The sequence below is a fragment of the Bubalus bubalis genome, chromosome 18 (assembly GCF_019923935.1).
Source record: "Bubalus bubalis isolate 160015118507 breed Murrah chromosome 18, NDDB_SH_1, whole genome shotgun sequence".
Classification (NCBI taxonomy): Eukaryota; Metazoa; Chordata; class Mammalia; order Artiodactyla; family Bovidae; genus Bubalus; species Bubalus bubalis.
In genome coordinates, this window is record NC_059174.1 from 54,380,394 (window position 1) to 54,397,491 (window position 17,098).

General features: G+C 47.4%; 2 protein-coding genes across 21 annotated transcripts; one reads left to right on the forward strand and one right to left on the reverse strand.

Annotated features, from left to right (window-relative positions):
• Positions 1–498: 498 nt before the first annotated feature.
• LOC102390690 (zinc finger protein 501) lies at positions 499–9,589 on the forward strand. Of its 20 annotated transcripts, none has more exons than XM_006067416.4 (5): positions 499–629; positions 4,263–4,380; positions 4,868–5,082; positions 6,177–6,575; positions 7,539–9,589. In XM_006067416.4, the coding sequence occupies exons 3-5, from the start codon at positions 4,972–4,974 to the stop codon at positions 8,238–8,240; spliced, it is 1,212 nt and encodes a 403-aa protein (XP_006067478.3). In that variant the 5' UTR covers positions 499–629; positions 4,263–4,380; positions 4,868–4,971; the 3' UTR covers positions 8,241–9,589. The 20 variants fall into 20 exon arrangements, with proteins under 20 accessions (XP_006067478.3, XP_025125205.3, XP_044786752.2 ...); XM_025269420.3 differs by having other exon boundaries at positions 4,892–5,082; XM_044930817.2 differs by having other exon boundaries at positions 4,931–5,082.
• A 1,029-nt stretch (positions 9,590–10,618) lies between these two features.
• Positions 10,619–11,785, reverse strand: LOC102390353 (vomeronasal type-1 receptor 2-like). Its single transcript, XM_006067412.3, has one exon. It carries the CDS (start codon positions 11,783–11,785, stop codon positions 10,856–10,858), a length of 930 nt encoding a protein of 309 aa, XP_006067474.1. The 3' UTR covers positions 10,619–10,855.
• Positions 11,786–17,098: the final 5,313 nt, after the last annotated feature.

The window sequence follows — 17,098 nt, forward strand, 5'->3', positions numbered from 1 at the left end:
TGTGCCCTTCTGTTGCTTAATCTCTGTTTCTGTAGCTTAATCTCTGTTTGTTACTGATTGGGGACAGCGGTACCTCTCTCACAGGGCTTTGTGAAATAGATGAATTAGAGCGTGTACGGATGTTCTCACATAATCTGCATTCCCTCTTCTCCCAAAGCATTTCAATTACCTATTAATATACCGTTTGCTCTAGCGATTTGCTCTAACGATGTGTTCCTCCTTGTTATTAATAGTCCATCTTTCCCCGTCAAAGTATAAGCTCTATTTTGTTTCCCACTGTATCTCCAGTGCTTAGAACAGTGTTCAGCGCAAAGTGAGCACTGAACAAGAAAGATGAAAGAATAAAAATGGCAGCCTGGCTTGCAGGGCTAGTGCTTCATCATGCCTCATTGTTGCTATGGTGACATTGGAGCCTGCCAGAAGATTCTCATCTTCAGTAACTGTTTTTATCCGGCTCACCCATTGGCCACCGGTGTCTCCGCTGTAGCAGCCAGAAAACTACAACTCCCGGCAAGCTGAGCGCCTCCAGCTCCGACCGCTAAGCGTTGGCGCCTGCGCAGTAGAATCTGCCGGCCGGAGTTTTACTAGAGCGGTGCCGGGCGCAGGGTCGGATGGAAGCCGAAGAATGGGTGAGGTTGGGGGCGGGGGGAAACTTTTGCTCGCTGAGCATTGTGGGGCCCCCTAGTTTCTTCTGGCTCTCTCGGGTCTAAAGGGTCTGGGTCTCAGAACATCTCACCGTGAGGTGGGTGGAGGAGACTGCTCCGGTTTCCATAGTAATGAGCCTGGCTAGGTGCGCGGAGGGTTGCTACGGGGGACTGCGGGTAGAGAGAGATCAGAAACTGGCGTTGCTATGGCAACCCTGGGGCAGACGAAAATGGGGGTGAGATGAAGGGATTTAAGGGTTGTCATGGGAAAAAATAGAATAACAGCCCGAGGAACTAACTGAGATGCTCGGAGGAACGGAGGGTGTGATGGGGAATCGGGTGTGAAATTGGGGACGTTATGAGATACTAGGGGAGTGGGACTGTTTTAGCGAATTCATATGTAAAAAGAACCAGAACGAGAATAGGGTTGTTTGTGCGGTTGTTACAGGATTCTTATAGAGACGAGTGGAGGCTTGTAGGGAGCACTGGAATGTTTGGGGTTGGGGGCGGGGGAGTTACAGGCAGAGTTTGATGTTGAGGTGTAATCAGAAGTTGTATGGGCTTCACTGGTGGCTCAAACGGTGAAGAATCTGCCTGCAATGCAGGAGACCCGGGTTGGATCCCCTTCCCGGGTCGGGAAGATCCCCTGGAGAAGGAAATGACAACCCACTCCAGTATTCTTGCCTGGAGAATTCCATGGACAGAGGAACCTGGCAGGCGACAGTCCATGGGATCACAAGAGTTCGACATGACTGAGCGGCTCACACTGTACAGCTATGTTGTCCAATATCGTAGCAGGTACCCGCATGTGGCTAACTTACAGTGAAATATAATTAAAAATTCAGTTCTTCAGCCACGCTCACTCCATTGCAAATACTGTTTTGGACACTGATAATGTAGAACATTTCCATTATCAAAGAAAGTTCTGTTGGCCGGCGCTGATATACAGGGTGAATTGGGATGTTAAAGGGAACTGGAGTTTCCTGACTCCTAACTGTCCGGACATATCTCTTATCACTTGCCATCCTGCCTCACCTACAGCGGGCTCCATCCCTTTGCAAAAACAGAACCAGCTTAATTCATTGTTTGCCCCTTCCAGTCCCTTTCCTGGATTGCTCATCCAACTCTTTGCCTTTCAGGCCTCCCAGGAGAGGATGCCCTGGACAGCCCTATTTAAAGTAGCCCACCACCCTCTTCCTACCACCAGCAACTATCCTATCTCCCTGTATTATTTCTTACAGAAGCTTTATCAGAATCTAAAAAAGTATATTGTTGCCGTCTCTGGGGTCGCACAGAGTCGGACACGACTGAAGCGACTTAGCAGCAGCAGCAGCATTTATCTTTTAATTGCTCATCTTCCCCACTAGGGGGAGGTCTTGTGCTATTTACCATGAAAAATTCCAGTGCCCAGAAGAGTGCCTGCACAGAGGGGACACTCCATAAATTTTGTTGATTAAACGAATGGAGGCGATTCAGAATTTGAGAGCTGTGGTATTACAGGGGAGATTAGGAGTGTTAGAGTCATAGTAGAGTTGGGGGACATAGAAGAGGAACTGATACCAGGAATTCAAGTGTTAAGGAATTGGGACATAAGTGTTACATTAGAAAACGAATGTGTGCTCCAATTGAAAAGTAAAAATAAAAAACTTTTAAAAGAAAATGTATGAACAAAGCAAACAAACTGGGGGTAGTAGAGTAGGACTTGGGATGTTCTGTGGAACTCATTGCTATTTGCAGGATTATTAAATGCCCAGTGCCTCAATCTCCTCATCTGTAAAATGGAAATAATAGTAGTATCCATCTGATAAGTTTGAAGAATAACTAAGGAATAATACATGCAATATGTTTGGAAGACTGCCTGTCATCATCAAAATTATCACTGAAGTTAAAGCAGGAGTTGGTATACACAGGGTCCTGCCCCCTTGCTGCACCCCCAAGCTTGGTCTCATGAACCTGGGAAGAACCCTAGGGTTCCAAAAACATGGTTTGAAACCCAGTCTGCTGAAGAAGGCCATTTGAGGCTGTGGGCCTGTGTTCTTTGTAGTAAAGAAAGGGTAGCAGTAACTCTTCTCTGTGTAGATAGTACAGACCTCTCTTCACAGTTGGCCTTCTTCCCTCATCAAAATCCTGTGCCTGCCCCCATGCCGATATTTAATCAGCCCTCATTGTGCCAGGTGGTTTACCTACAAGATCACCCCAAACACTCAAGGAGGTGGCTATCGTGATGGCTTTCCAGCTGGGGAAATTAAATCATAGAGGTTCAGTGACTTTCCTAAGGACACACAGCAGAGAGGAGGGTAGTTCCCTGCTCAACCTCCACCCCTGCACTTTCAATGGCTCTCATTTTAGCAAAGAATGTCTGAATGGAGTCATACACAGCAGGCCACCAATACGGCTGTCACGCATTTGTTGAGGCTCCTTCTATTTGAGCCTCAGTTTCTTCATGTGGAAAATGGGGCTAAGAGTAATGCACCAAGGCTGTTTTGAAAAATGAGAATGCTGTGCTTATATTTAGCGGATGTTAAGCACATCAGTAATTGGTTATTACTATATATCTGCCCTCCCCGTTTCTTTTTGAGAGACTGAAGCAGTGGTTTGATGTTAAGTGGAGATTAGTGAAGTTACTCGGAGAAGGCAATGGCAAGCCACTCCAGTACTCTTGCCTAGAAAATCCCATGGATGGAGGAGCCTGGTAGGCTGCAGTCCATGGGGTCGCTACGAGTCGGACGCGACTGAGCGACTTCCCTTTCACGCAATGGAGAAGGAAATGGCAACCCACTCCAGTGTTCTTGACTGGAGAATCCCAGGGACGGCAGAGCTGGGTGGGCTGCCGTCTATGGGGTCGCACAGAGTCGGACACGACTGAAGTGACTTAGCAGCAGTGAAGTTACTGAGGAAGAGAAAAACCCCTTGTTAACCTCCAGATAAAAACCAGCCACTGTACCCGAAATGCACTGCGCATGCGCATTCGGGTGGGGGAGGGGCCGCTGCCTCCATTCCTATTGTGGATGCAGACTCCTGTGAATCCGCAATATATCTGAACCGAAAGGTGAGCCGACGAAGTTTGGGAAGATACGGGTCGAATCTGAAAGGCACTGGGGGAGCCAGAGGTCCGCTCAGTCCTAGTTGAAGGGACTCCCTTTATACTTCGCACCCCTCCCCGCTCGGGTAATGGTCTCGCCCGATTCCCGTTCTCTTCCACCACTCCAGGACATACCAAGTTTCCAGCAGAGGGGTGGGGTAGTAGACAGGGACCATTCAACAGACGAGACCCTTGTCTCCCAGGTCAAGAAAAAATGGGGGGAGGGGGGAAAGGGGGTCCATACGGAGGAGGAGCGGGGAGGCCTTCAGGAGACTGTGTCAAGGGGGCGGGGCCTGGAAGACCTTTGTCAAAAAAAGCAGGCGGGGCCTCTGGGTGGGCGAGTTTATTGGGTGCGAAGGTGGGAGTTGGGGTGGGCGAGTTCATTGTGTGTCAGAATTAGGGGGATGAATGGTTGGGAGAGACCATTGTTTGGAGAAATTTGGGCAATGTTTGGGAGTGATCTCTGTGTGTATGAATGGGGAGGGTCAGGGTGAATGGATGTGCAGGTAACAGGTTTGAATTATGCTTTGAGGCAGGAGTTGAATTCTGACAGAGAACAGAGGCTCCGAGATGTGGGTGAACAACAGGTGCAAACGCCCCATTGACGGAAGAGTCAAGGACTTACTTGCAGAAGGAGGGTCTGCCAGTTGGAATGTAAGGTCCGCGGGCAAACATATCGAGAGTGATGCTGGAGAGGATGCGGGGGACATATCAGAGGGGCCTGGACGGCCAGGCTGAGGGGCCTGACGCCGTCCCACGGTACTGCGGAGCCATGGGCGGGTTGGGAGCCGGAGACAGGCAAGATCAGCTCTGGGTGTAGAAAGACCTTCCTGGGGCCGTGTGCGAGATGGACTGGAGAGGAGAGACTGGAGGCAGGGAGGCCCGGGAGCTAGGCTGGGCGAGGACACCGGTTTCAGGGCTGTGGCGAGGGAGAGTACAGTGTGTAGCTGGTGGCGGAGGCCATGGGAATGTCTGCCATTGTTCCGAGGAGGGTCTTGGAGAGAAAAGGCCTTCCTTGCCAACCCCCCCTTCCCGCCCCCACCCCCCGCCCAGGGCAGATGAGAACTCTGAGGAGTTCTCCCTTTCAACACCAGCGGCGTGGAGAAAACCCTGCCTGTCACCTCCCTTCTTTCTTCCTCAGCCCCCTTTGCCTCCTCACCACTAGGAGTTGACCTGTAGCAGCCCTGCCTCACCCTCCCTTCAGCATCCAGAGCCCAAGAGCTGATCAGGGACAGACTCCACTTCATGAAGCTGGGAGATGGAGAAGTGGATCCCGGAGAACCCCCAGACTGTCTGGGGTTTGATCCATCTCACCTGATGACACACCCTGAGGATGCTGAGGACACAGAAGAAGAGGTGAGACCCCACCCCCCACCCCCCCACCCCAGGGGCTGGGTCTCAGTCTGCATAGAGGTTCAAGCAGCTATGAGTTTGATCCCCAGGTCTATCACCTCCGGGCTTGATGAGAAGGAAAAGTCTCGGGGAGAAGTGACATTTGACCAAAGACCCGATCAAGGTGAGGGAGGGGAAAAGGATTCCAGGCACCAACTCCCTTGAGGAGGCTTTGGGTGTGGCCAGAGCCTGGTGGGCCTAGGGGAGACAGCGAGAGATGAGGTCAAAGGGGGAACGCAGGCGGGTAGTGCAGGGCCTCCTGGGTCTTGGTGAGGACTCGGGTTCTTCAGGGCACTGAGCGGAGAACCAACGTGAGCTCACGTAGGTGTTAACAGGCGCCCTCTGGCGACCGCGTGGGGAACAGACCTGGGGATTGGGGTTTGAGGCAGGGAACCGAGAGAGCAGACAATTGCAGTAACCCGGGCAAGAGATGGGGCTTCCCAGGTGGCACCAGCGGTAAAGAACCCGCCTGTAAGTGCAGAAGACATAAGAGACGCGAGTTCGATCCCTGGGTTGGGAAGATCCCTTGGAGGATGGCACGGCAACCCACTCCAGTATTCTTGCCAGGAGAATCCCATGGACAGAGAAGCCTGGCGGGCTACGGTCCATAGGGTCACAAAGAGTCGGACACGACTGAGCACGCTGCACGGGCAAGAGATGATTGGGCTCATAAGAGGGTGCTGTCTGTGGAGGTGATGAGATGTGGTCCTATTCTGGATGTATTTTCAAGTTGGCGCCAACAGGCTTAATAAGGGATTAGATGAAGGTGTGTGAGAAAGAGGTAGCAGGTTTTTGCCCCGAGCATTTGGAAGGGAAGAAGCTGCCTTTTCCTCAGATGAAGGCATCAGAAGGGCCAGGCGTGGAGTGAGGGGACAGGACTTCAATCATAACCCATTTGATCCACATCGCCGCCGCTCCAGGAGGGAGGTCCCGTTATCTGCCCATTTTGCAGATCAGACAGTTGCAGTTTCAAGCCACGGTCATGCCTAGGCAGCTGTGGAATCGGGGGAGAGGGGGCGGATAACCCTAGGACTGTGCCCTCTCTCCACCTCTCCCAGGCGCCCGGAGGAGCCGAGGCGGAGTCGGGCACCCTGGTGCAGCTCATTGACGAGCACGGGGCGTACTCGACCGCGCGCCTGGTGCCCGACGGTTCCGTGGAGGAGCGCTCCGAGAAGAGGGGGCCAGGCTTGCTCCGCGCCGGCTCTGAGGGCTGGGAGGGACTGGCGCGGCCCAGGCGATTCAGCTGCGCCGCCTGCGGGAAGGCCTTCAAGCGCGCGTGGGAGCTGCTGAGCCACGAGGTGGTGCACACGGCCGCGCGGCCCTTCCGCTGTGGCCTGTGCGCGGCCGCCTTTAAACGCCACTCGGACTGCAAGAGTCACCGGCTGGTGCACAGCGACGAGCGGCCGCACGGCTGCGACGCCTGCGGCAAGCGCTTCAAGCGAGCCAGCAACCTACAGGTGCGGTCCGCGGGGCGGGGCCAAAGGAGGCGGGGCCTGCAGAAAAGGGGTAGGGCTGAACGGGGATGGGTGGGGTGTCCAGAGATGGGCGGGGCCTGTAGAAAGGGGCGGGGCGGGGCGTTGAACCAGATGTTGTTCAGCTGCTCAGTCGCGTTTGACTCTGCGACTCCATGGAGTGCAGCACGCCAGGCTTCCCCGTCCTTCACTATCTTCTGGAGTTTGCTCAAACTTACGTCCATTGAGTCCAGGGACCCTGAAATTCTTTGCCCAAGGAGCCCTAAGGCTGCTTCCAGGGCTGTCTCCAGATCCACCATCCCCAGGTGCACTTTGCCCCCCTCTAGCAGGCATAACCCTCTAGCCTGGAAGGGAGGCAGGGAGGCTTGGGCATCTGGGCAGGGCTGTCCATCTGTGGGTGCAATATCCCCTGAGGCCTGAGAAGCCCCTGCCAGCTGACCTGGGCCACCAAGTTCTAGTGTGCAATTCTGAGGATTCTAAAAATTGTGAATTCGAACCTAGGCTTCTAGATCATGGTGAAGGTCTGTTTGTTAAGGAGAAGGAAGAACTTATTTTATTTGATAGTTTGATTTGTAGTTTTAAAAAATGCTTAAACAATTGGTATGTGTACCTTCATGGGCTTCCCTGATGGCTCAGTGGTAAAGAATTCACCTGCCAAACAGGAGGCGGGAGTTCAATTGGGTTGGGAAGAAAGAGCCCCTGGAGAAGGGAATGGCAACCCACTCCAGTATGCTTGCCTGGGAAATCCCATGGACAGAGGAGCGTGCGGGCTACAGTCCATGGGGTCGCCAAAGAGTCGGGCGTGAATCAGCAACTAAACCACAACAAATGTATACTTTAACCTAGTCTCTTTCCCGGAGACCTACGAGGACTAGGGGTGAATCTGTCTGGAGAGGAGTGTCGTGCAGAGATGCGTGTCCTCACTCCCTATGCTCTCCCTGTCCCTAGGAGCACCGCCGCATCCACACGGGCGAGCGTCCCTTCCCCTGCCAGTCCTGCCCGAAGCGCTTCAAGACCCCCTACGAGCTGCATCGCCACGAGCCGCTGCACGCTCCCTCGCGGCCCTTCCCCTGCCCGGACTGTGGCAAGGCCTTCGCGGCAGGGCCGGCCCTGCTTCTCCACCGGCGGCAGCACTGCGTGGACAAGCCGCACACGTGCGGGGTGTGCGGCAAGCGCTTCACCCACAGTCACAGCCTGCGGGTGCACGAGCGCGTGCACACGGGCGATCGGCCCTTCGTGTGCCCGCTGTGCGCCAAGGCCTTCAAGCAGTCCAACGCGCTGGCCTCTCACCGCCGCGTGCATTCGGGGGAGCGGCCCTACCGGTGCACCACGTGCGGCAAGGCTTTCAAGCAATCATCCTACCTTGCCATCCACCGGCGCACGCACACAGGCGAGCGGCCCTACACCTGCGACGCCTGCGGCAAAGCCTTCTCCAGGCCCTCGCTGCTCCTGCAGCATCGCCGGGTGCACAGCCCCGTGCGCCCCTACGCCTGTCGCTTCTGCCCCAGGCACTTCAAGGACCTGAACTACCGCGCAGTCCACGAGAGGCTGCACACGGGAGACACGCCCTACAAGTGTGGTCTCTGTGGCAAGGGCTTTGCGCATCCCAGCAACCTGCTGCAGCATCAGAGCGTGCATCTGGATGGGTGAGGGTGGGGTGTGGGGCCGCGAGGAGGCCAACGAGGGCTCCAGAGCTGGAATGGGAGGGAACCCGGTCCAGTGGACGCCGGGTTTCGGACAGCGCCGTCCAATAGCATCTCTGCAGAAACACTGTGCATCTAGGTGGTCCAGTATCTTAGCGACCAGGCCCCTGTGGTTCCTTTGAGCGTTTGAAACCTGGTTAGTGCCCCTGTGGATGTGATTTTTTTTGGAGGGGTGTAACTTTTTAGTTTGCAGTCCTTTAGACTCACAAGAAGTTGCAAAGATTAGCACAGAGCTTTCCCATGTACCCTTCACCCAGCTCCCTGCCATGGATACCATCTTAGCCTTCCTGGCACCATGTGCCTTCGTGCATGCTCAGTCCTGTCCGATTCTTTGTGACCCCCTGGACTGTAGCCCGCCAGGCTCCTTTGTCCATAGGGTTTCCCAGGCAAGAATACTGAGTGGGTTTCCATTTTCTTCTCCAGGGGATCTCCCCGACCCAGAGATTGAACCTGCGTCTCCTGCACTGGCAGGCAGGGTTTTTGTTTTTTGTTTTTACCACTGAGCCACCAGGGAAGCCCCAGCATACTCCCAATAACCAGGAAATTGATTCTCATAAGATTCTGTTAACTCAGGTACAGATCTTATTCAGAGTTCACCAGAACAAAAGTGACTATTTAAGCTCACTGAATTTAAATCAATTTCCATTTAAATAGCCACCCATGTCTAGTTGCTGCCATCCTGGACAGTGCAAGTCTAAGGCCGGAAGGCATGAGGGGTGCCGGGCAGTGGCTGTGACATTTGAAGAATTGTTGTACATGCCCATGTGAGCCACTTAATATTCTTGAGAAGGACTTTGCAGAGGACCTTTAACAGAGCTTTTTTTTTTTTTTTTTTTCCCTTTCAAAGCCAAGAGGAAAGTTTATAAATCTCATTCCAGGGAAGAAAGTACACACATTGAAACCCAACACACTGGTATTATGTGGTGTAAATGTGCATGGTAATAACTTTGACCAAATCACAGCTGCTCCCAGGTGTATCCTGTTAGGTGGCCCTTTGGCTGTTTCGGCTTTCCTTATAACTAAAACATCAATGTGGTAATGAAGTCATGTGGTCATCTTGTGTCTTCCCATGCATAAAAAAGCACTGAATTCCTTCACTTGGAATATCTGGTTTTCCTTAATTAATAATAATCATTTGATGTTCTGACTACCTGCCCTTTGTTGCAAAACCTCTGTCTGACCTGGGTTATCCCCTTGCCTCCTCAGAGCAGTTCTCTCAGGGTCATTTGAGATGCTGCCTCCCAGGCTTGAAGTCCTAAGAATTCCCACCAAATAAAACATAAATGTCAACTTTTAGGTGGTGACTATTTTTTTTTAAGTCGACAATGCAATTGTCTGTATAGTACTGTGCCGTAATAGATCTATAATACTTTTCACACAAATAATACATAGAAACCAGACACTAAAAATACAGAAAACATTTTTAATCTTAGAGAACCTCAAAAAGTACAGTAGTGGAGTACAGCAGCTGGCATACAGGGGCTGGCACCGAGTGAACAAGACAGAAGAATCACTAACGGGAGGAGAGAGACATGGTGGGGAATGGCAGAGCCGAAGGGTCATCAGCAATAGGAGACAGAGGGCAAGCCACAAATTCACCCACTCCTGACGTTGATGGCACAGATTCTGGTTCCTTGCTGGATTCCATTTTATCTACTCCCGTGAAGAAACGATCCAGTGATGTCTGGTTCGTAGCTCTTTTTTTTTTTTTTTTTTTTCTCCTCATAGATGACATGGTAGTACTGGATTGCATTCTGAACAGCTGCCGCAACCTCCCTGTACCATTCTCCATTCAGGTCCCGTGCTTCAAAACATGAACAGTGCCTCCTGGAATGAAGAAAATCCCCTTGCCCTTTCCTGCATCGTGAATCTCTTCGGTTCTTCAGTGAGTTCTTCTTCCTCTTGTCTCTCGTTGTCCTTTCTCTGGGCTTCTGATTCCATCAGATCTTCATCAGTTTCATTAGTAAGCTCCTCGTTGCACACCAGAGAGTTCAATGAAGTCATCCTCTTGTAGATCTGGCTTGAAATAAAGGTACGGTACCACAGAACTCTACGTAGTACTGTCCAGTAAAGGACGCAAAACACAACCACTTACAGAGAATGTGTGGAGGAGACAATGTACTCCAGCTATGTGAACTAACTTATGTGATTGGACATGATTGCAAACAACATCCACATCTTGGAGAGTTCACAGCCTGCAGATTTCGTATGTAGGGGACTTACTGAATTCCCAGAGTTAGTTGAGTGAGTTAGTAGCCACATTTTCAATAGAGCAAAATCAAGCAGATAAAGTTAGTTTTAATCACATTGTATAACACATTTTGACTCAAAATATTGTAAACAAGTAGTATGGAAATTATTAATTTCATATTGATGTGCTCTTTTTCATTATAAGACTTCCAATCTGTATGTATTTTTTAATGGAAAACTTGTCTGAATTCATATCAGCCCCATTTCAGAGTTCAAGAGCCACACAGCATTTTTTTTTTCCTTCTGTAAATTATAGAGACTCTTTGGTTGTCACAGGAAGTTGTGGATATGAGACCATCTATTGAATATCTTTCAAGAAAAGATGATTCTCAGCTTGGAGAGGGAAGAAGTCAATTTGGAAGTAATCTTACTGTTTTTCAGCAGCACAAAAGGGCAGATGGTTGGGTAGCAGGATGAAAATATCCCAGTAATTCTCTTCAGTCTTGAATCTTTCTCAGGTTTATGAAACAAATAGAAGACAATGAAGTTGTTTGAGCAATGGAAGAAAACAAAGCAACTTACCAGCAAAAGAATAGTGTGGGTGGCTTTGATTTCAGGAGATGACTGGGGAGAGAGGCTGGGGCTGTGAATGTGCTGGGCCCTTTGGCGGTGTTTGTAGAGGAGATTCACGGTGTAGAGACTGGACCACATCATGAGGATCACAAAGAGGAGATCTCGAATTATTACGACACTTCCAAATGCAACCGAATGATTCTGTCTCAACTGATTCGTTTGGCAGTGTAGTGTCGAATACTCCAAACCAACAATCGTGACATTGTGATTGGCTTCTACAGTTTCAATGATGTAGCTATAGATGAGCATGTTGGTGATCCAGAAGAAAAGGAAAGAGGAGTAAATGCACGTAGAGAGTTTAGATCTAAGCCACGCCCACCTCGAATGAACAGGACTGATAGTGATGGCTTGGTACCCACTCAGGAGAGCAGTGGTACAGATGGAAAGACCCCGGGTAACTCTATATATGTACAAAGTGGCCTTACAGCCAACATCATCCAGAAAATGTTTTACTCCGAAGGATGACACAATGTCTGGTATCAACTTGAACAAGATGGTCAAAGCATTGACCGCGGTCAGATGTATACAGATCAAATCTATGGGTTTTTTCAGGTGATTTTTATCTAAGAAGATACACACACAAAGCATGAAAAGCAATGAGTTCCCCATGAACCCAATACTAATTTGAAATATGAAGAAAAGTCCCCAGATCACTTCACTTGGAAACATTATGAGACTGATGTTTTATACACTATAATGGGGTCAACCAGGTTTAAAATAAAATCAATTATATTGTGAAGTTATACATAATGGAGGCTGTGAAAGGGTATAAGGATTGACAGTTCAGTGTCAAGGTAAGGGGTAGGAATGTTTAACTCTTCTGTATTTCAGGCCAAGACGTGTCACTTCCAGACCCTCAATTCCAGGAATTCTTGAGAATCTCTGATATAGCATTAGGTTTCTAAAAAAGGGAGAATTCACAAATAATATTAGAATTAAAAAATGTTGCTAGGACGGAGAAGTTGACAAATATTAGAAAAATAACATGATACTACAATCATCGAGCCAACTCACTGGAAAAGACCCTGATGCTGAGAAAGACTGAAAGCCAAAGGAGAAGAGGGTGACAGAGGAAGAGATGGTTGGAAGGCATCACGGACTCAGTGGACATGAGTTTGAGCAAGCTCTAGGAGATGGTGAAGGACAGGGGAGCCTGGCGTGCTGCAGTCCAGGAGGTCTCAAAGAGTCCAACGTGACTTAGCAACGGAACAACAACGACACCATTATCTATGCCAGTAAATTTGGAAATTTAGGAGACTGGGGGACAAAACTCCAGAAGACTTTAACTTACCCCCCCCAAATATATTGACATAATAGAAAGACATAAGTATATAAAGTTCCTCATGATAACACTGAGCAGTAGGAAAAATTCATCCAGAAGATATACCAAAGAATGTTTCGATGTTGAAGTGTGCCAAACACAACAGATATAAATAACATCTATGAACCACTGCTAATGGGAGAATAACAGAATATTCCATCAATCATATTATGGGCTTAACATAACTTTGGAAGCAAAAAAATAACAAAGTATGAAAAAGACAATGCCAACTCTATTACATAAGCAAAAACTTTAAAAAAAAGTTACAGAATAACTGTAAAATTATGTTTACAGTGCATTAAAACATCAAGCACTTAATCAAAGGTTTAGCTGAACATAAAGATAAGCTGAACAGTTGAAACTTCATCTGCATGATTACCCAAACTAGTAGGCTAAAAGAACAAAAGTAGATGATCATTTTAATATATGCAGAAGATCATATGATAAAATTTAAGGTATTCAACATACATTTATGATAGAAATATTTAGGTATTAACAATGGAAAGGAATAATCTTACCCTGACAAAAGCATCAACAATGACAAGGCTTCCAATTCAGGCTACATATGAAAAGCTTTACATTTGAGATTGGCACTAAGTAAAAATATTTTCTCTCACTCCTTCTATTCCTCATTTTTTCAGATTTCATGGCCTTTGCTGTAAAGAAAGAAAGTGAAGAAGGAAGACTTTTTGTCATTGACAATATATAAATTTAAAGAAGGAAACCAATATTATTGGTTATTATTGAATTATTGGACTATTTAAGAGTGATTTTCGGAATTACTGAAAGCAAAGCCAGGAAAAAATTTTTTTTTGGATTTCTATGTGCCAACATAAAAATAGTTTTTAAGTGCAATTTAAAGTCTTATTAATATAGCATAAAATCTGTTAAATCTAGGAGCTGATGTGTGATTACAAATATGGAAAACCTCTAAGAGAAAACAATGGTGTATATCTGTCTACATGTGATTAAAGCATTTTAATTGAAAATGATGTAAAATAATTTGAGATAAATGGCATTATCCATAAAAATACAATAACAAAAGGTATTATCTATTAAAAATAAAATCTTAAAATAGAAAAACAAAGGTGAGACATACTAATGGCTGGAAAAGGAATGAAGTGAAACTAAGAGGCAAATTTTATCACATGTAAATTTATAGCAACTAAATGTAGAGAAAGGGCTTCCCCCCTGGTTCAGTAAAGAACCTGTCTGCAAATGCAGGAGACACAGGAGATGTGGGTTCGATCCCTGGGTTTGGGAAGATCTCCTGGAGGAATGAAATGGCAACCCACTCCAGTATTCTTGCCTGGAGAATTCCAGGGACAGAGGAGTCTGGTGGGCTACAGTCCATGGGGTCTCACAGAGTTGGACACGACTGAGTGATGAAGCACAACCCAAATGTAGAGAACAGAGACAAAAGAAAACATAAATAAAGGGTGATATTAGCTGATACATGGACCATATGGAATTTTCAAAAATAGCTGCTAATAATACACTGAAAGTCAAAATACAATAAAGAAAATGTGAAACGGTTTTAAATGGAAACAAAAAGAGGGACAGTGAAACAGTATTGGAGAGCGATAAGTGATACTAATGAGTAAAAGAAATCAAAGAAAGAAGAAAGCAGAGCAATAGAAAAGAGAATGGGGACAATATTAGAAGAAAGAAGATAAAATACGCTTCTATTGAACAGAAAATTAACTGAAGGTTAAGTCTGAAAAAAATGGCAGACTCCATAAGGAAGTTTTGAATGGGGAAAGGGAATACTGAAAAGGTCTCCATACCACTGTCCCTTTCTTGAGGTTGAGAGTCTCAGATCCTTAAGGAAAGCAGCCAGGTTCCCCAAGAAGGCGGAAGCATCTTGGACAGGCTGGGTCTGACCCACAAAGAGTGTATATGGGAGACCAGGTAGCAGGGCTTCTCCTCCCAGCGGACCCCCTTATTACCTGCTGTCTCCAGCACCTTGTTTGCTGGGGTCATCCTGATGCACCCAGAGGGGAGCAAATTGCTCTCCCAGATGCAAAGTGATTCACCTGGTAAACTTACTAGATTTATTGACGAGGAGGCAAAGGCACCATCTGGGGACGTACATTTTCCCAGTAGATCTACATCATGAATTTCAGAATCGAGAGACGTGATCAAAGTCAGTTTTCACTTCGCTGATGGAAATTCCCCCAAGACTTGTTAAACTCTGACTTCAGAGCAGCTCCTCAGAAATCACGGTTTACTTTCCCTCTTTAGCCTTTTATGCCTCCTGCTTTTTTTTTTAATTAATTAATTAATTTTAATTGGAGGCTAATTACTTTACAATATTGTAGTGGTTTTGCCATACATTGACATGAATCAGCCATGGGTGTACATGTGTTCCCCATCCTGAAACCCCCTTCCCACCTCCCTCCCCGTCCCATCCTTCTGGGTCATCCCAGTGCACCAGCCCTGAGCACCCTGCCTCAAGCATCGAACCTGGACTGGCAATCTGTTTCACATATGATAATATACATGTTTCAATGCTATTCTCTCAAATCATCCCACCCTCGCCTTCTCCCACAGAGTCTAAAAGTCTGTTCTTTACATCTGTGTCTCTTTTGCTGTCTGGTATGTAGGGTCATCGTTACCATCCTTCTAAGTTCCACATATATTATGCCTCCTGCTTTTATTGTTTACTTTCCCCACAGCTTTGTTGAGATAGAGTTGACATGTAACACTGTGTAAGTTTAAGGAGTATAATGTGGTGATTTGATACACTGAGCTACATGGGTTTGCAAATGAGCGGATCCACTTATACGTGGATCATTTTTCCCACTAAATATGTACTGCAGTTCTACACGATCCACGGTTGACTGAATTCACTGATCCAAGACCACAAATACAGAGGGCTCACTGGATTTTCAATTGTGCGGGCATCAGAGCCCCTAACCTTCGTGTTGTTGGTCAACTGATATTGCAAAATGACTACCATAATACAGGCAACGTCTCAGCCATCTCACATGATTACCTGTGTGCCTGTGTCTCTCTGCATGTGTAGGACATTCAAGGTCGACACTCTCGGTAACTCTCAAGTATACAGTGCAGTCTTGTTAATTAGTGTTACCTAGAGTAACCAGGCTATTGACTAGAGCCCCAGAAATTATTCGTTTTAGAATGGCAGTTTGTGTCCTTTGTCCAAGATCTCTCAATTTCCCCCATTGTCAAGCCCTGACAATCACATTCTGCTGTCTGTTTCTAGGAGTCAGCCTTTCTTAATTTTCATTTTAAAATTTTAAATTATGGTATCTTTTATTATTTTTAAAATTTTTATTGAAATTACGTTGTGTTTGTTTCAGGTGTATGGCAAGGTGATTCAGTTATCAGTCCAGTTCAGTTCAGTTCAGTCACTCAATCGTCTCCAACTCTTTGCGACCCCATGAATCGCAGCACGCCAGGCCTCCCTGTCCATCACCAACTCCCAGAGTTCACTCAGACTCATGTCCATCGAGTCAGTGATGCCATCCAGCCATCTCATCCTCTGTCATCCCCTTCTCCTCCTGCCCCCAATCCCTCCCAGCATCAGAGTCTTTTCCAATGAGTCAACTCTTCGCATGAGGTGGCCAAAGTACTGGAGTTTCAGCTTTAGCATCATTCCTTCCAAAGAAATCCCAGGGCTGATCTCCTTCAGAATGGACTGGTTGGATCTCCTTGCAGTCCAAGGGACTCTCAAGAGTCTTCTCCAACACCACAGTTCAAAAGCATCAATTCTTCGGCGCTCAGCTTTCTTCACAGTCCAACTCTCACATCCATACATGACCACAGGAAAAACCATAGCCTTGACTAGACGAACCTTTGTTGGCAGAGTAATGTCTCTGCTTTTGAATATGCTATCTAGGTTGGTCATAACTTTCCTTCCAAGGAGTAAGTGTCTTTTAATTTCATGGCTGCAGTCACCATCTGCAGTGATTTTGGAGCCCCCAAAAATAAAGTCTGACACTGTTTCCACTGTTTCCCCATCTATTTCCCATGAAGTGATGGGACCGGATGCCATGATCTTTGTTTTCTGAATGTTGAGCTTTAAGCCAACTTTTTCACTCTACACTTTCACTTTCATCAAGAGGCTTTTTAGTTCCTCTTCACTTTCTGCCATAAGGGTGGTATCATCTGCATACCTGAGGTTATTGATATTTCTCCCGGCAATCTTGATTACACCTTGTGTTTCTTCCAGCCCAGCGTTTCTCATGATGTACTCTGCATATAAGTTAAATAAACAGGGTGACAATATACAGCCTTGACGTACTCCTTTTCCTATTTGGAACAAGTCTGTTGTTCCATGTCCAGTTCTAACTGTTGCTTCCTGACCTGCATGTAGGTTTCTCAAGAGGCAGGTCAGGTGCTCTGGTATTCCCATCTCTTTCGGAATTTTCCACAGTTTATTGTGATCCACACAGTCAAAGGCTTTGGCATAGTCAATAAAGCAGAAATAGATGCTTTTCTGGAACTCTCTTCCTTTTTCCATGATCCAGCGGATGTTGGCAATTTGATCTCTGGTTCCTCTGCCTTTTCTAAAACCAGCTTGCACATCAGGAAGTTCACAATTCACATATTGCTGAAGCCTGGCTTGGAGAATTTTGAGCATTACTTTACTAGTGTGTGAGATGAGTGCAATTGTGTGGTAGTTTGAGCATTCT